Raw genomic sequence first — 19,175 nt, forward strand, 5'->3', positions numbered from 1 at the left:
CCTGGGCTACAGAGTGAGATCCAGGACAGGCACCAAAACTACACAGAGAAACCCTGTCTCAAAAAAAGGGGGGGGGGCATTTGCCGTTGTCATGGTGTCTCTTCACAACAATAGAAACCCTAAAACCATATTTAAAAATGTATGTCTATGCACCACATGAATGCAGTACCAACAGCCAGAAGAGGACATCAGACTCTCCTGGACTGGAGTTACGTTTTCGAGCCACCATGTGGTGCTGGGATCTTAACCCAGTTCTCTGCAAAAGCAACAAATCCTCATAACTGCTGAGCCACCTCTCCTGCCCCTCCTGCACACACACACATACCGCCATCTTTTTTTAGACAGGGTCTCGTGTTGTCTAGAGATTGAGATTGAGATTGAGACAGCTTGAGACACACGAGAATTTGCAAAATAAATTAAGACTGTAATAGTCAGGGCTGTGCAGATGTCTCAGGACACAAAGCCCTTGTGCAAGCATAAAAACCTGAGTTCTGATTCCCACAAACACATAAAAGCAGGTGTGGCTGTCCACATCTGTAACCCCAGCACATCTGTAACCCCAGCACATCTGTAACCCCAGTGCCGACTGGGTGGAGACAGGAGAATTTCCGGGGCTCAGTGGACAGTCAGACAGGTGAAACCAAGAGATTCAGATTCAGGGAGAGAGCAAAAAGTGAGGGTTGGGGATTTAGCTCAGTGGTAGAGCGCTTGCCTAGAAGGCCCTGGGTTCGATCCTCAGCTCAAAAAAAAGAGCAAAAAGTGAATAGGGGCTGGCAAGAAGGCTCAGCGGGTAAGAGGGTTTACCGCACGGGTGTGAGGACCCGACTTTGAATCCCCGGCACCATGTGGCCCTCAACCCCAGTGCTGTGGGGATGGAGACTGGAGGATTGCTGTGGCTGCCGGCTTACTTTGCAGTGCAGAGAAAGACCATGCATAAAAGGAATAAGGCTGAGTGTGAGCGATCGGGACACCAATGCCCCTTTCTGCCCTCCATGCATGCACAAGTACACCTTCACAACGCACATGTGTGTGAGCATGCGTAGACACACAGAGTGGAGAACAAAAGAACAAACCACCCATGTTGATCTCTAGTCTTCAGTCGCGTGCACGCGCGCGCACGCGCACGCGCGCGCGCGCACACACACACACACACACACACACACACACGTGAATGCGCATGCACCTACACATGAGCTGTCAATGTGAGGCTCCAGCTGGAGAATGATGCAATCAGCAGCCCTGAAGACAGGAACAGAGATCTGTCAATCAGATGTTAGCATCAAGGGAGCCATCTAGTCAGATCCTGGGACTGGGATTCCCCAGGCAGAGCCACTGCAGATGTATGTGAAGTTCCTCTGTATTTATGAGCACGGTGACTCAGGGAGGGATCCACAGCAGGACCCTTGGTAGTTTGTAGTTATTGCCCAGGTGGTGGTGGTGGTGGCGGCGGTGGCGGTGGCGGCGGCGGCGGCGGCGCACGCCTTTATTCCCAGCACTCAGGAGGCAAAGGCAGAAGGATCTCTGAGTTCAAGTCCAGCCTGGTCTACAGAGTGAGATGCAGGACAGCCAGAGATACAGAGAAACCCTGTCTCAAAAACAAAAAAAGTTTACCTTCAGCAATACACGCACACTTCTACTTACAGAACAAAACCCAAAGTAAAAACTGACATAGGACAAAACAGGACGTTTATTCAATTTTTTTCTCAGAAACATAACAAGATATTACAGCCCTATGACTCTCTACTATGGCTGAGGCACTTGAAAAAGGAAAAGGGGGCTGGGTTCGGGCTGGAACTGCTGGCAGAATACACGTCTAGCACACAGGCAGGCCCTGGGTTTGATCCCCAGCACCCCCTAAATGAAGGAAGAAAAGAAAATGAAGGTTATGCCATATTAATAATAAAAAAGAGGAGCTAGAGAGATGGCCCAGAGGTAAAGGAGTTCACTGCTCTTATAGAGGACCTACATCATCTACCCACTTGCACAAACACACACACACTAAAAAGAAAACAAGCCTTTCTTTAGAAATAGAGAAGGCCAGCTGTGTTTTGTGCACGTATGTGGGAGACAGAGGTTGGGGGAGGGCTTGTCTAAAGCTTGCGTCTCTCTCGGGCAACACAGTGGGCTCCTCCCTCAGGGAGCTTGTGAGGATGTCTGCCTCCTCTGAGGTCTCACAAAAAAGATGAGGGTCAGGCGGTGGTGGCCCACGCCTTTAATCCCAGCCCTCGGGAGGCAGAGGCAGGCGGATCTCTGTGAGTTCAAGGCCAGCCTGGACTACAGAGCGAGATCCAGGACAGGCACCAAAACTACACAGAGAAACCCTGCCTCAAAAAAAGAAGAAAAGAAGAAAAGAAGAAGAAGAAGAAGAAGACGAAGACGAAGACGAAGACGAAGACGAAGACGAAGACGAAGAAGAAGAAGAAGAAGAAGAAGAAGAAGAAGAAGAAGAAGAAGAAGAAGAAGAAGAAGAAGAAAGAGAACAGATGAGGTCACACAGCCAGGGTTTTCCTGAGTCCTCCAAGTGATGTTTCTTCCCAGTGTGCTTTTCTCCACTCACCAGAAGACACTTTTCACACCCATGGTGATCTACCTGTGTGGGCTGAGCCCAAGACCTGGGCTATGCGTGTCTGACACCCCATGACAGGGCCACACTCCAGCGGCGGCCTCTTAGGTGTTCTTTCTAGCATGAATTTTCCTGTGTCCTAGAAGGGCCGGGAGAGACATGAAGGCTTTCCCACACTGCTTGCATTCGTAGGGTCTCTCCCCGGTGTGTGTCCTCACGTGTGCACGGAGGGACGAGGAAGAGCGGTACGCTTTCCCGCACCTGCTGCACAGGTAGGGCCGCCCGTCCTTGTGGGATTTCATGTGCTTGTGAAAATACTGGGAGTGACTGAAGACTTTGTCACACAGCTCACAGGCATAGGGCTTCTCGCTGCTGTGTGTCCTGACGTGCTCACGAAGCGAAGACCGGGAGGCCAAGGCCTTCCCGCACTGCGGGCACTCATAGGGCCTCTCGCCGGTGTGGGTCCCCACGTGGATGCGCAGGGAGGCGAAGAAGCCGAAGCTCCTCCCGCACTGCGCGCAAGCGTACGGCCGCGCCCCGCTGTGCATCTTGAGGTGCGTCTGGAAGTAGGCCTCGCCGCTGAAGGTTTTCCCGCATTTCTCGCACAGGAGGGACTCGAGCCCCGCGTGCTTCCTCGAGTGCGCCCTCAAGGACGCGGGGTAGCGGAAGGCGCGGCCACACTCCTTGCACTCGTAGGGCTTCTCCTGGCTGTGCGACCTCCCGTGCTCCCTGAGGGAGGAGTAGCACGAGAAGCCTTTGCCGCAGCGCTGGCACACGTGCGGCCGCTCCCCGGTGTGCGTCCTCATGTGGTCGCGGAAGGACGACTGGCACGTGAAGGCTTTCCCACACTTGGGGCACGCGCGGAGGCCCTCTCCGTTGTGCAGCCTCATGTGTTCCCGGAAGTGGGACGGGGACCGGAAGGCCTTCCCACACTCCTCACACTCGAAGGGCCGCTCCCCGGTGTGCGTCCTCATGTGCCGCTGGAGGTAGGAGTGGAAGCTGAAGGTCTTCCCACAGGTGTCACAGGCGTGACGCTTCTCGCCCTTGTGACTTCGCATGTGTCTCTTAAGGGCGCGGGGACAGGAGAACACAGTCCTGCATCGTTTACATTCCAGGATCTTTGTCCTGCTAGGACTCGGTTTGCTTTTCTCAGGTTTCTTCCTGGGGTCCGGACGCTTGCAGGCGCTCTCCTGGACTTCGGTGTCCGTCCGAGGGGGCTGGCACGAAGGACAACCCCCACAGCCCTCACAGGGAGGTGACGCGTGTCCGCCGGCGAGAGGCACTTTCTGGTTCTTGGAGGCTTTCTTGGACCTTGTGCCTGCACTCGGTCCGCCTGCATCTGGGACACTGCAGGGCACAGCGGGAGCCTCGGCCTGGCTGGAGCCACCTTCATGTTCACGGGGTCTGTCCACTACCAAAGGACCGCCATTCAAAGCAGGAAGGACAGGTAAGGGGTCAGGAGGGACGACACATTGTTGCGGTAACGCCGGCGTTACCGATACCTGTTCACCCGTTACCGATACCTGTTCACCCGTTACCGATACCTGTTCACCATGTCCGAGCGAGGGGCTGTGATTAAAAAATAAGAGACACGAGACAGCGAGTCATTAATGCACCACGGCCGAATGCCAAATGCTGTTTATTAAAAGAGGGAGGAAACCTTAAATACAGTCTTACAGCACAATGGGAGAACCCCAGAGGGCAGAAGTTCCCTATTGATGTTTACAATCTTGCATCTAAGCTGTTAACGCTCTATATGCAGGACACACAGACAAGGAACTTCCCTTAGGAAGGGTGGATACAGGCAGGGAATTAGCATAGGTAGGACATCTGGTCAAGGTCGGCAAGCAGGCAACGGCTTTACTCAATATGGGAGGAGGCCAGGGCCCTACAGGTCCCCCCAATTTACATTAGCAATATATGTTTTTAAGGTACGATGGCAGCGTTCTACTATAGCCTATCCTTGAGGATTATAAGGAATACCAGTCTTATTAATGATAGAAAAATCTTGGCAGAATTTTGAAAATCCCGTGCTACTGTAGGCGGGACCATTATCAGTCTTTATGCATTTTGGCACTCCCATGTAAGCAAAAGCATGAAGACAATGATTCTTTACATCCTTAACCTTTTCCCCTGAATGGACAGAAGCAAAAATTAGAGAATATGTATCAATAGACATATGGACATATTGTAATTTTCCAAAGGAAGCACGTGTGTGACGTCCATCTGTCACACATGATTAGGTAAAAGTCCTCAGGGATTAACTCATTAACTCCCAAATGAGGAACAGGTAAAAATTCAACACAAATAGGACATGATTTAACTATCTGAATGGCTTGTTCCCGGGTTATGCCCATATGATGATGAAGAGATCCAGCATTAAGATGATAACGTTCATGCAACTGAGTAGCCTTATCAAAGGCAGAACAAACTAATGTGACAGCCATATGAGTAATGGCATCAGCTTTCTGATTACCTTCACTTAGAGGTCCAGGCAAATGAGTATGAGCTCTAAGATGGTCCACATAAAGGTTATGTGAGCGGGACCATATAAGTCCTTGCACTTGCAATAAATATTCATGAATGGGAGAAATGGATGGTATGTAGGCTGTCGTCTCCAAAGGCATAATGGCATGTGCCACATATTGACTATCAGTATAAATATTTACACTCTCATCAGAAAACATCCGTAAAGCAAGCAACAGTGCCTGTATCTCTGCCACCTGGGCCAAAGTGCCCTAGACTTTCATTCTCTTCACTATGTTACCAGAAACCACCACAGCAAAACCCTGTGAAGTGCCATCAGTAAATACCACACGGGCCTGAGGAATAGGAGTCATCCGTACTATCTGGGGAAATATAACAGGATGCAATTTAAAAAATGACACACATCATTGGAGGGGTAGTCTCATCTCTAGCCCATATACTATTCTTTCCCTTGTTTTATATACTTTTTTATAAATTTACAAATTTTTTATAAATTTTAAAAATTTATAAATTTTTTATCGGTGGACTCTACTAGAGTATCTGCTGCAGATAAGCACTGGAGGGCTCCTGTTGCAAATCATCCTCTGGTGCGATGGAAGGATCTTTCCTCTGGCACTTGGAGGGGACCCAATCCGGTGTTGGTGTGGGCCCGAGGATCTGTTTGTGTCTTTCCGAAGGACAATGAGGTTCCTCTTTGGGTTCCTGAACGCTGTGTGCACCCTGTGGCTGCTGCTGAATCCCAACATGGCAGAGATCTATTGGGCCTTTGTGAAGAACTCTCCCCTTCTGATGCCAATGGGGATTGAGAGCCCAATACGGCCAGCCTTGACAAACATTATTCTAAGCCTAGGAACTTACGGTTGGATTCTCCAGAAGGTAACGTATGGTAACTGCTCTTTCAAGTATGTTTGAGAATGTGTCACCCAGACACCTTGGAGATTAAGAATAACCTTGAAGGCCACTGACCTCCATTTGTTAACAATAGCATGCCAGCTAAGCCTTTTCACATTTTGCAACCCTCTTCAAGCTGGTGTAGTACCCTACTTTTCAGGAGTGGCTCTGTGCAACATTTACTGGCCTCCTGAAATTCATCTAGCCTCTTTTGAAGATACCTTAAAATTTGTGAGCCTGAATGTAGCCATTATGAGACCATTAGTTCTGCTCCTTGTTTGCTGTCTGTTTTTTGTTTGTTTGTTTTGTTTTTTGTTTTCTTTATGGTTCCCAGTTGTTCTTTTGCAGGGCTGCCAGCTTAAGTCATGCTGGGATCAAGAAAAATGGGCCTTGGCAGGTCATGTTCCTGGAGGTGTGTCCATGCCAGTGGACCGTGGCAGCTAGACACAGATGATGCTCACACACTCCAGAAGAGACTCTGACATCGCTGTTGCTGTTGTTGCTGTTATAGCGATGGTGGCCACTGCTGCTACTGTTTCTGGGATTGCTATTTCATAATTGGTTACTACAGCTAGCACAATGGAGACCCTGGCAGCAAAAGTAGCTACCACAGTTAGTTAATCTTTCATCTTATTGGGCATGATAAATTTAATTCCACTATTATACATTTGAATTGGCTTTGTAAGTTGTAAAATTTAAAACTCAAGTTCCATTTGCTTTTGGGATACCATCTTACAAGGACTCCAATTTGCATAAGGCTCGTTAAGGAAGGGAATGGCTCAGTTGCCTTTAGCCCCCTGGCTATGGGTGGGTTAGGACTTCTGTTGGTCTTTTCTGTGTCGCACAGATTGTAAGCCCAGTGCCACTTTGAGATCTTTGGCAGCAGTCACTCTACAGCTCACATGGTTGAGTCTGTATGATAATGAGTATTCAGAGATGGGTAATGCTTGGGGGGCGCTCACCAACCTAAGACAGAGCACCTGTGTGGCCTGGGCAGGTGTCTCCATGACGGGTAAGGTGACCTGCTGACATCCCACGCAACCTAAGTCAGAAGCTCATTTTTTAGTAAAAAGGGGGGACCTGTAGGGCCCTGGACCCCATTTTGAGTAGCTGTTGCCTGCTTGCTGACCTTGACCAGATGTCCTCCCTATGCTAATTCCCTGCTGGTATCCACCATTCTGAATGCTTAAGGGAAGTTCCTTGTTTGTGTATCCTGCATATTGGGTGTTAACAGCTTAGATGGAAGAATGTAGAACGTTCTGTAGCAAACTTCTGCCCTCTGGAATTCCCCCATTGTGCTGTAAGCCTGTATTTAAGGTTTCCTCCCTCTTTCAATAAACGGCATTCTGCATTCTGCTGAGGCGAATGACCCGCTGTCTTTTGTCTCTGTTTTTTGATCCACAGCCCCTCGCTCGGACATGGTGAATGGGTGGTAGTAGTGCGTGCATTATCGCTACAACACATAACTTCAACGTTCAGTTTTGTTTAAGATAGTGTCTTGTGCCGGGCAGTGGTGGCACATACCTTTAATCCCAGCACTTGGAAGGCAGAGCCAGGTGGATCTCTGTGAGTTCAAGGCCAGCCTAGTTTACAGAGTGAGTTCCAGGACAGCCAGGGCTACACAGAGAAACCCTGTTTCAAAACAAAAGCAAAATAAAAAAACCAAAAACTGTCTTGCCTGCTATGTGGCCTCAAACTCTGTATGCCTCTGCCTCAGTCTCCTGAGCTCTGAATAGCAGCTGTGTGCTACTTCACACAGCTTACTGATTGGTGCCTGTTGACTCTGTCACAGACTAGGCACATTTTCAGCACTGCCTTGGTGTCTATTTTTTAAAATTTAGTTCAGGGGTATCATAGGTATCATCTTTACAAGGATTCCAGGGATCAAACTCAGGTTGCCAGGCATACATGTCAATCACCTTCATCTGCTGAGCCACCCCAGAGCTCCACCTGTCCTGCCTGACGTAGATGTTCCCACTGCTGTTCCGTCACAGCAATGAGTGCTGGCATCTACGGCCTGAGAGTAAACCCGAATGAATTATGACTCAGATATGTGACACTGTTACCAGATTCATAAAATACTTTCTTGGCTGGGCATGGTGGCAGAGGCAGATGGACCTCTGAGTTCGAGGCCAGCCTGGAATACAGAGTGAGTTCTAGGACAGCCAGGACTACACAAAGAGACCCTGTCTCAAAAAAAAACAAAACAAACAAACAACAAAAAAAGAAAGAAAATTCTCTGTGCACACACATTTGCATTTTTTAATTTTTAAAAATACTTGTATTATGTCGAGGAGACGGTTTAGTGGATAAAGGCACTCACTGGCAAGCCAGCTGGCTGACTTGAGTTCAGTCCTTGAAGACACGAATATGGTTTGTGTTTGGAGACAGGGTCTCTCTACATAGCCCTAGTTGGCCTAGAACTTGCTATGGAGACCAGGCTGGTTTCTAACTTACCAACATTCACCTGCCTCTGTCTCTTGAGTCCTGGGGCTAAGGGCATATGCAGCATGCCTGGCCTCCTGACATTACATTTTGAATCCATCAAGAGATTAATAAACTGATGCACTGGCTGGTTTTGTGTCAACCCAACACAAGCTGGAGTCATCAGAGGAAGGAGCCTCAGCTGAGGAAATGCCTCCATGAGATCCACGGTAAGGCATTCTCTCAGTCAGTGATCAATGGGGGAGGGCCCAGCCCCTGGTGAGTGGTGCCATCCCTGGGCTGCTGGTCCTGGGTTCCGTAAGAAAGCAGGCTGAGACATGGGAACAAGCCAGTAAGCAGCTCCCTCCATGGCCTCTGCATCAGCTCCTGCTCCGGGGTCCTGCCCTGCTTGAGTTCCTGTCCTGTGTTCCTTTAGTGATGAACGGTGATAGGGAAATGTAAGCCGAATAAACCCTTGCCTCCCCAACTAGCTTTTTGGACATGGTGTTTGGTCTCAGCAATAGAAGCCCTAATTAAGACAACTGGTGTCCACATGACCCGGCACCTCTGGAAACACCCTCACAGATACATCCAGAAGGGAGTTTTAGGGATGTCTTGCTACGGCTTCATCTGATCAACCTGACACCACAGACCACCACATGTGTGCTGACCATCAAGTCTACACTGCCCTCACACCTGGAGTCCATTCACATCTACTAAGATTGCATGTCCAGATGCAAATGAATCTGTGTGTGGAGGGGAGAGACAGCTGGGGTCTTCCCCAGTCACGCTCCGCTCCCGATTCGGCAGACTGGACAGCCAGCCCCACGGGTGCACAAGCCCTAAGATCTCCCCGCCTCGGCGCCGCGGGGCGCCCTCACCTCAGATGCCTGGCCTGGCCTTGCTGCCTGTCTGCAGAGTCATAGGTTTGGCGGCCTGCATATTTGATGATGTCGCCGTCGACTCGTTGGTATGGTTTGTTCTCCATGCGATGCTGCTATGGGCTCGGCCCGTCTTCGCCTCCACCGCAGGGATCTGAAACAGCGCCAATGCCACTCTGACGAAGAAATGGCAAAGTGAGGAAAGACGGGCCTCCCTGCTGTTCCTGGCACAGACCCACCCAGGACTGTGAGCGGGCGAGTGTGGCTTTGTGGGAGAGCCCTGGCCTCGTGTGAGTGAGGTCCTCAACTCTATCGCTAGTACAGAGATCGAGGAACAGAGAGAGAGAGAGGATGGGAAGGGGGCAGGGGGCAGGGGGAAGGGGAGGGGAGGGCCCCGTAAGGGACCTCACATTGCTAGAATATCCACACAGACAAAACTTAGGGAACCGAGAACTGCAGACGAAATCAAGTGTTGGGCCTGGAGAGTCGGATCGACCTGTAAGGTGCTTGCCACTCAGACATGAGACCTGAGTTCAGTCCCCGGCACAGAGGAGGACGGAGAGGGATGCCCTGCCCCAGAAAACAAGTTGGGGAGCATAAAGAAAGAGCAAGCTATGGGCTGGAGAGATAGCTCAGTGGTTAGGAGCAGTGGCTGCTCTTCCAGAGGACCGGGGTTCAATTCCCAGCACCCACATGGCAGCTCACAGCTGTCTGGAACTCCTGTTCCAGGAGACCTGATTCCCTTAAACAGACATACATGCAGGTAAATCACCAATGCACATAAAAATAAATAATTTAGAAAGAAAGAAGAGAAAGGGGGAGTTGACGGTCATCTGTGGCTCCCACAAGGGCTGGGGATGGGTAAGGGGTGAAAACAGCCACCATCTTAGACCTGCACAAAGATGCCAAGAATAAATGAGCTTAAAACTTTAAAGCGGTAGATGTTATTTAGTGAGGCAGAGGCGTGCTACACTTGTTCATACTGCAGAATACTTAACTGTGTAAAGGTGCGTTACTTTTGTTTATGTTGCGTTTGTTTAACTCTGTGAAGCTGTTGCACCTTGCCTGTCTAGGGTACCTGATGGTCTAATAAAGAGCTGAACGGCCAATAGCCAGGCAGAGAAAGGATGGGCAGGGCTGGCAGAGAGAATAAATAGGAGGAGAGATCTAGGCTTGAGAGAGAAGAACAAAAGGAGGAGGAGAGGAGGAGATGGAGGAGAGGATGGAGGAGAGGAGGAAATGGAGGAGAGGAGGAGGTGGAGGAGAGGAGGAGATGGAGGAGAGGATGGAGGAAGAGGGAGGGGAGGAGGAGGGAGGGGAGGAGGAGGAGGGAGGAGAGGAGGAGGAGGAGAGGAGGAAGGACGCACCTGGGGCAAGAAGTCAGGCGGCCGCCAGCCAGAGCAGCAGTGACAGCAGGATACACAGAAGGTAACCAGCCCTGAGGCAAAAGCAGATAAAACAACCAGGTTAAGTTAAAGGAGCTACCAGAAACTACGCTAGGCTGAGGAGCATTCACAACTGACAATAAGTCACTGTGTCATGATTTGGGAGCTGGTTGGTGGCCCAGGAAAGCAGAGTATGAAGGAAAACACAGGATCTCGACCTCTGGCCCCCTCACGAGTGGCCAAAGCTTTGTTCCCAGCACTGGGTGGATCTCTGTGAGTTCAAGGACAGCCTGGTCTACATGAGAGACCCTATCTCACACACACACAAAAGAATAACAACAACAAAACTCCAAAATTATCAATTTTAAAAGTGAAATGTCCCCTAATTCTTATTTCCTCGGTGAGCCTTTGTATTCCATGCTGTCGAATGCTGGCCAGACTCTTTTCAAATGGATTCCAAATTTTAAAATAAATAAATTTAACTGCGTATGGTGGCGCATGCCTTTATTCCTAACAGTAGGGAAGCAGAGGCAGGCGGATCTCTGAGTTCTGGGCCAGCTCCATCTACAGTGAGAGTTCCAGGACAGCCAGGGCTGGCTACACAAAGAATCCCTGTCTCGAAAACAACAACAACAAAAGATTAAGTTTGTGTGTGTGTATGTGTGTGTGTTTGTGCACCTGAACCCAGGTGCCTATGGAGGGCAGAAGAGGGAGCTGGATCCTGTAGAACTGGACTTTCAGGCAACTATGGCCGCCGTGTGGGTGCTGGGAACCAAACTCAGACCCTGTGCAGTAAGTCCTGAGTGTCTCTTCTGCCTCTCAATAATGACAAGGTGTGTTTATCTCTCACACAGAAAGGACCTGTCTCAAAGTAAAAAGAGGGTTAGAAGCCTAGTCAGGGTGGAGCCCCGCCTAGAACCCCCCAGTGAGGGCTGGGGGCGTGGTCAGGTGGAGCCCCGCCTAGAATCTCCAGTGAGGGGCGGGGGCGTGGTCAGGTGGAGCCCCGCCCAGAATCCCCAGTGAGGGCTGGGGGCGTGGTCAGGGTGCAGCCCCGCCTAGAATCCCCAGTGAGGGGCTGGGGGCGTGGTCAGGGTGAATCACCTTCCTCCGCTGGTGATGAAGAGTGGGATGCACCACCCTGCTCAGTAGGGGTCAGAGGAAGTGCTGCAGCCCTTGCCCTGGAGGTGACCTCCCACACGCCGATGAGCGGTCCCGGGACGGGGTCAGTCGGCTCCTCCACGTCCACCTCCGGTCCTCTGTGTTTGGAGCACTTGTCTGCAGGGTTCACCTGGACCGGGCTGTCCCGTGGTCACCCAGCCGAGGGCGTCCGTCCTTCTCCTCGGCCCCGGGGCTGCTTCCGACGACAGGCGGGTGGCAGGTCGCGGTGTGGGCTGCAGCCCCTGCCGGCCCTGGCTGGCGAGCGTAACCATCAAATCCGTGTCCGTCCTCCCACACCACCTCCGTGGCCGGACGCCCGTCCTCGTGAGCAAAGCCCCCCGACCCCGAAGTCCAACTCCCCCAGTCGTTTATTCTTGTGGCCCAGGCCGGCCTCCAACTTGCGGCAATCCCACTGCCTCGGATTTGCCGCTGCTGGGCTGCACGGCACACATTCGATTTTGCCGCGTGTCGGGAGGGTTCGGCCCGGTTTCCCCACCCCCTGGTCCCGCACAGTGGCCTCCGGGCCGCCTCCTGGCCACGGGGGCCGTGTCCCCCCAGCCCCAACCCACCCACTCACCAGCCTCCTCGTGGCCCGGGCCGGGGCAGCGGTGCGTGCAGAGATTGATAGCGGCAGCCGCGACGCCCCGCCCACCGCCCCTGATTGGCCGCGGGCTACACTGCACTGTGATTGGGTGGCTCTCCCGGGACCCGCCCTCCGCGGCCTGACGGACAGGTGCCGGGCTCAGCTCTGAACCAGACTCCCCTCGGCCCGCCCCTGGAGCCTTGATTGACAGCCCTCTGCTGGCACGTGATCTCTGCGCCTGGGCTAACCTGGAGGCCCCTGGGCTCCCCCTCCCGCCTGCTTCCCATTGAGCCGGGGCTGGGCTGGGCTGGCGCTCGGGGAGCGGGGCAGGGCGGTCGGCGTCGGAGCACAGTCCGGGCCACACGGGGACCCACGCCGCGGACGCCCCGGCCTGTAGGGTCCCCCACACCGCATGGGCGCCGGGGCACGAGCCACGCAAACTCTGGGCTCGATCCCCAGACCCGCAGACGAGTGCCGTGGTCCGGTGCGGCTGGTTCAGGCCTCTCGGCCGCGGGGACACAGCGGAGGGGGCCGGGGTCGATGCCTGGGCTGGGCGCCGGGGGCGGGGGTGGCCCTGGGGCGCGCAGGTGCCGGTGAGACCCTGCGTGAACCACAGGGGGGAAAAGGGGCTCCAGGGACGAACACCGGGGGGGGGGGGGGCTAGCCTGTGTTCTGCCCAGATAAGGACCCCCAGAGACCACCAGGAGACCAGAGATGTCCAGAATGCAATAGCACGGTTTATTTCTTGGCGCAATACGAGCTAGCAGGGAACCCCCGTCCGCAGTGCCCGGCACAGCGAGGCAGGGAGGAGAGTTCCTCTTTCCTGGGGAGATTAGCTTTTGAAGGCAAAAACCACAGAATTCTCCAGAGAGGAGGGGGTTAGTACGGGTCCACCCTTGACCGGTCCAGTTTTCCTGAGTTTGGACTGTTATCTTATTTTGTCAGGAGTTTTACAGCCCATCTCCAAAATCTGGTCGTGTTATCTCGGGGGAGGGGGCGTCTCGTGGTTCCGACCACCAGACAGTCTGACTTTGTACTTCTAAAACTTCCGACTTCACCCCGTCTGGGATGGGGACCGACTCGGTTCTGGCTATTTTAGATGTCCCTCCCTCAGCTCTGCGGCCTTAGGGGACTGGGGTGGGGTGGGGGTCTCTCACGGTCTCCACGCGCGCGCATGGACCCGGTGGAGAGCCCGCCTTTGTGCAGAGCTGGGGTCGGGACGCGGCAGTCACCCCTCCCGGGGGTTGGGGGGTCGGGTGCACGGACAGACCCGCGCGCACCCTCCCCGGACTTCACATCTCGATATGGGGGGGCGATAAAAACTATATGTGTGTGCGTGTGTGTGTATGAGACCCAGTGCGTGTCCGTGTGAGTGTGCGTGCGTGTGTATATGAGTATGTGTGAGTGTGCGCGCGTGTGTGTGCGTGCGTGCGTGTGTATATGAGTATATGTGTGCGTGTGTGTGACCCAGGGAACTTCCTCCGCCTGCGGGTGCCGAAGCCTGACCCGGGTCACACGCTGGGCGGCGGACACCCTCACCCAGGGCCGCCTCTCTTATTTATTTTTAGTATTTATTCGCTTAGGGTCGGCCTTTCTTTCTTTATTTTTGATATTTATTCGCTCTTAAAAGGCGCGCGCTCCTCGAGGCAGCGCTGGCCACACCGGCCGATGCTCCTGGCGCACGGGTCCCGGACGCCGCGCTCGCGCACATGCGCAGCTCTATCGCCGCCGGTTCCCATGGAAACCGCACCGTGGCGTCCCCCCGCCCCCCACACCACAGCCAAACCCGCCGCTCGCGCCTGCCAGCCGCGGTGCCGGAAGTTCCTTCCCTGCCCTTTGACCTCCGTCCTTGACCTCTGACGTTCGGGTCGTAGGCGTGGCCACCGCGTGCGCGCGGCTCTGATCGCGTCAGTCAGAAGAGGACTGAGACCGGGACGGCAGCGCAACACGTTTCCGCTTCCGGCCACCTTACAGTCGGCCCTGTCATGCGATTCCGGTCAGTCTCAGCATCCGGCCCAGGTTCCCCACGGCTTCCGGTTTCGGTCCGGAAGAATTTCCGATTGTCTAACCGGGACCGGAAGCGGAAGTGAGTCTGACTGATTGGTGAACTCTTGACGGTGGGCGGGGCTGCTCAACGCTCCACTACCGACCCCGGAGCCGCTAGTGCCCGCCTCTGCTCGAAGGCGATTGGAGGGCACGGCTGTCAAAAGCCAACCGGAAGCAGATTGGCGGGTGGGCGGGGTTAGCTCTGGCGCCGCCCCCGGGCGCGGCTGTGAGCAGATCCGGCCCGGCGGGTCTTTTCCGGGTCCCCGGATGCTCAGCTCTGCTCGGCGCTCGGCACGTGACCACGTCTGCCGCCCGGCCTGGGGACCGCAGTTCGGTCCCCGGGCGCGGCTGTGAGCAGATCCGGCCCGGGGGTCTTTTCCGGATGCCCGGATGCTCAGCCTGCCGCCCGGCCTGAGCCCCGCAGTTCGGTCCCCGGTGATGCGCGTTGGCACCTGAGCCCCGCAGGCGTCGATCCTGACGTCCTCGGGTTTTCTGCGGCGCTGGCGCCCACGCATGCGCTCAGACTCGATTGATGCGGCGTGAGGGACGCCCAGCGGTTAGCGCACCGGCTGCCCACGGGTTCGTCTCCCTCCAGGGTCACTGCTCATTGTGCACAGACGCGCAGGTCTCACGCACACACGCACAGCGCACACACACGCACAGCGCACACACACGCACTCTGCACACACACACGCACAGCGCACACACACGCACTCTGCACACACACACGCACAGCGCACACACACGCACTGCGCACACACACGCACTGCGCACACACACGCACAGCACACACATGCGCACAGCGCACACACACACACACACGCACAGCACACACATGCGCACACACACGCACAGCGCACACGCACGCACAGCACACACACACAGCACACGTACGCACAGCGCACACTCACAGCGTGCACACACACGCACGCATAGCGCACACACACACGCACGCACAGCGCACACACACAGGCGCACACGCACAGCGCACGCACACACGCACAGCACACACACACACGCACAGCACACACACACAGCGCACACACACACACAGCCCGCACACACTCACAGCGCGCGCGCACACACACGCGCACAGCGAACACGCACACTCAGTGCACACACACAGCGCGCACAGCGAACACGCACACTCAGTGCACACACACAGCGCGCACAGCGAACACGCACACTCAGTGCACACACACAGCGCGCACAGCGAACACGCACACTCAGTGCACACACACAGCGCGCACAGCGAACACGCACACTCAGTGCACACACACACGCGCACAGCGAACACGCACACTCAGTGCACACACACAGCGCGCACAGCGAACACGCACACTCAGTGCACACACACACGCGCACAGCGAACACGCACACTCAGTGCACACACACACACGCACAGCGCACACACACACACAGGCGCACAGCACGCACACCACACACACACACACACACACACACACACACGCACAGCGCACTCCTTCGTGGGACCGCAGTCCCAGGGAAGCACACAGTGTGACCACGCTTTCCTCCTGACTGGTTCACTTTGTTTCCCAGCCCCGGCCGTCCATCCCCACTACCCACTCCCACCCTACCCCACCCCAGGCCCTCACCCATCACTCCTCATCCCCCACCAGGCCCCTCAACCCCCCAGCCCGCCCCTCACCCCCCCAGTCTGCCCTCTCACACACCCCCACCCCGCCCCTCACCCCCCACCCCGTCCCTCACCCCCCCAGCCCGCCCCTCACCCCCCCAGCCCGCCCCTCACCCCCCACCCCGCCCCTCACCCCCCACCCCGCCCCTCACCCCCCCCAGCCCGCCCCTCACCCACCACCCGGCCCCTCACCCCCCCCAGCCCGCCCCTCACCCACCACCCGGCCCCTCACCCCCCCCAGCCCGCCCCTCACCCCCCCAGTCTGCCCTCTCACACACCCCCACCCCGTCCCTCACCCCCCAGCCCGCCCCTCACCCCCCAGCCCGCCCCTCACCGCCCCGCCCCTCACCCCCCCGCCCCGCCCCTCACCGCCCCGCCCCTCACCCCCCCCGCCCGCCCCTCACCCCCCAGCCCCTTCCATCTCTGGATCCTGCAGTGCCCGGCTCCGAGCAGCAGATGGCGCCCGCGCTCCCCTCCGCGCACCACCTGGAGCTGGGGTGAACCCCGCAAAGGTTCCAGCACAGTGGCGACCCCCGCGGTGACGACCGGGTCACCCTAAACAAGACTCCCCGAAGTGCTGGCGTGTCCCTAACCAACGCCTGCTCCCCAGACTGCACCCGGGAGCAGGCGCGAGCCAAGCAGGGCCTCGAACTCCTGGAGCAGGAGAGGGGGGCGGGACACGGGCCACCAATTCGGGGTGGGGGTGGGGGTGGGGAGGGGGGGCGGGACACAGGGGCCACCAATTCGGGGTGGGGGTGGGGGTGGGGAGGGGGGGCGGGACACAGGGGCCACCAATTCGGGGCGGGGGTGGGGGTGGGGAGGGGGGGCGGGACACAGGGGCCACCAATTCGGGGCGAGAGTGGGGGAGGGGAGGGACACAGGCACCCGCGTCGGGGACGCGCCTGTGACGAGCCTGCCCTAGGCGGGGATGCGCCAGCCCGGCCGTTTCCTTCCTCCCGGCCCGGCCCATCAGTCCGTCTTCTGGGAACCCAGCTACAGTGATTCCCGGAAGCAGTCAGGAGGATCTCAAGTCCTCGCACATTCTTGTAAGAATAAATTTTATAATAAAATAAAATGGGCTGGGACATGGTGGCGCACGCCTTTAGTCCCAGCCCTCGGGAGGCAGAAGCAGGCGGATCTCTGTGAGTTCAAGACCAGCCTGGCTACATAGTGAGTTGCAGGACAACCGGGTACCCACAGAGAAACCCTGTCAAAAACTGCAATAATTAAAAGTTTTAAGAAAATAAGATAAAATAGGGGCTGGAGAGATGGGTCAGAGGTTAAGAGCACCGACTGCTCTTCCAGAGGTCCTGAGTTCAATTCCCAGCACCCACATGGTGGCTCACAACCATCTGTGATGAGATCTGGTGCCCTCTTCTGTATATATAATAAATAAATAAATCTTAAAAAGAAAATAAGATAAAATAATAAAATGATACAATTGTTAGTTATTTAGCTGCGTTGTGTTCTTACCCTGCAAGGAAATGTCACGAAACACGACAGAATCCGCTTATAAGAGTTTATTAGAGATAAAGGGACAGAGAGTGTGCAGGCCTGTGGAGAGACACGTGCGTGGAGAAGAGGGAGGGAGAGAGAACCGGGAATATGGCGCTCCGCTTTAAAAACCGTCTGGGGGCGTGGCCAGGTCACGTCACTACTCCACGCATGTGCGTAGATCACATGGTCACATTGCGCGCTTACGTAGCCATGTAACGTCACAGATTCTGGTCACGCGAGACGCCTTGGCCAGAACTTGCTAGGCCGAGGTGTCCGGCCTGACCGGAATTGGCTAGGCGGAAGTGTCCGCCTGGTAAATGGGACCGTGGGGGGCGTATTGTAAACCCTTCAACAATAACATTAAAAATTAAGTCAATAAATGAAAAAAGACAATACAATAAACAATATAAAATGCAAAATAGGAAGAGTACATTGAAAATGGTCCCGGAGAGATGAATTAGCACTTAGGAGCACTTCCGGCTCCTCAGAACCCAGTGCAATGGTTTCCCCACGGACACCCACGTGACTCCAGCTGCATGCTCTCAGACACCCTCTCTGGCCACCGCGGAAAACTGCACTCTCATGCACACAGCCCACCAAACTAACACACAATTAAAACTGATCAAATCAATATTAAAAACTAAGATCATAACAGAAAGTAAATAAAATAATTAAATGCAATGAATAGCATATTCATTGGCTCTCAAGGACTGAAATACAAAAGGGATTTTTTTTTAATGTGTTATTAATGCCAGGCGGTGGTAGCCACACCTTTAATCCCAGCACTCAGGAGGCAGAGGCAGGTGGATCTCTGGGAGTTTGAGGCCAGCCTGGGCTACACAGAGAATCCCAGTCTCAGGGGGAAAAAAGTTTTTATTTGGTTTTTTGAGACAGGGTTTCTCTGTAGCCCTGGCTGTCCTGGAACTCACTCTGTAGAGCAGCTGGCCTCGAACTCAGAGATCTGCTTGTCTCTGCCTCCTGAGTGCCTCGATTTATTATTGTTTTTATTTATCTTTATTATTTATCAATTATTTAGTAGTATTGGTGTTTTGAGACAGGATCTCACTCTGTAGCCCAAGCTGGCCTTGAACTCACAGAGATCCTCCAGGCTCTGCCTCTCGAGTGCCGGTATTAAACGGGTGCACCACCACCCCCAGCCCCGGAAATGTGACTTTTTCAGACGCGGATGGGGGCCAGCGTTGACACAATGATTGAATATTTTTGCAGAAGCCTCAGTGATGACGCCATCGCCTGTGAAGTAGTCAAGGTGTCATGATAATCATGACCGCCAGAGGGCGCGAGAGACCCCGCTTCAGCTCACAGCGCGGGCGCAGGGGCCGCTGTCCTCTGTCTGCAGGGACAGTCAGGGCTGAAAGGGAGAATGAGGGCGTGAGGTCTGGTCTAGGGTGTGCAGAAGCCCTGCTCGAGAGCAGGACCGGGGAAAAGAGAAAAATGTGTGTGTGTGCAGGGCTGGAGAGCTGGCTCAGCGGTGACCGGCACTAGGTGCTCCTGCAGAGGAACTGGGTTCGAGTCCCAGCACCCACGTGGCGGCTCCAGTTACAGATTACAAAGGATCCGACACATCAATTAACTTTGTAATAAA

At 54.7% G+C, this 19,175-nt stretch overlaps 1 protein-coding gene across 7 annotated transcripts; it reads right to left on the reverse strand.

Annotated features, from left to right (window-relative positions):
• Positions 1 to 1,669: 1,669 nt before the first annotated feature.
• On the reverse strand, positions 1,670 to 12,629 carry Znf77 (zinc finger protein 77). 7 transcript variants are annotated; one of them, XM_076559805.1, is made up of 5 exons: positions 12,367 to 12,625; positions 11,733 to 12,040; positions 10,614 to 11,492; positions 9,247 to 9,422; positions 1,670 to 4,132 (listed from the first exon to the last, which is right to left on the reverse strand). In XM_076559805.1, exons 4-5 carry the CDS (start codon positions 9,351 to 9,353, stop codon positions 2,668 to 2,670), a joined length of 1,572 nt encoding a protein of 523 aa, XP_076415920.1. In that variant the 5' UTR covers positions 9,354 to 9,422; positions 10,614 to 11,492; positions 11,733 to 12,040; positions 12,367 to 12,625; the 3' UTR covers positions 1,670 to 2,667. The 7 variants fall into 7 exon arrangements, 6 of the variants coding, with proteins under 6 accessions (XP_076415920.1, XP_042122999.2, XP_076415922.1 ...); XM_042267065.2 differs by having other exon boundaries at positions 10,614 to 10,684; positions 11,733 to 12,044; XM_076559807.1 differs by lacking the exon at positions 12,367 to 12,625 and having other exon boundaries at positions 1,670 to 4,065; positions 4,108 to 4,132; positions 11,733 to 12,316.
• Positions 12,630 to 19,175: the final 6,546 nt, after the last annotated feature.

The sequence above is a fragment of the Peromyscus maniculatus genome, chromosome 22 (assembly GCF_049852395.1).
Source record: "Peromyscus maniculatus bairdii isolate BWxNUB_F1_BW_parent chromosome 22, HU_Pman_BW_mat_3.1, whole genome shotgun sequence".
Taxonomy (NCBI): domain Eukaryota; kingdom Metazoa; phylum Chordata; class Mammalia; order Rodentia; family Cricetidae; genus Peromyscus; species Peromyscus maniculatus.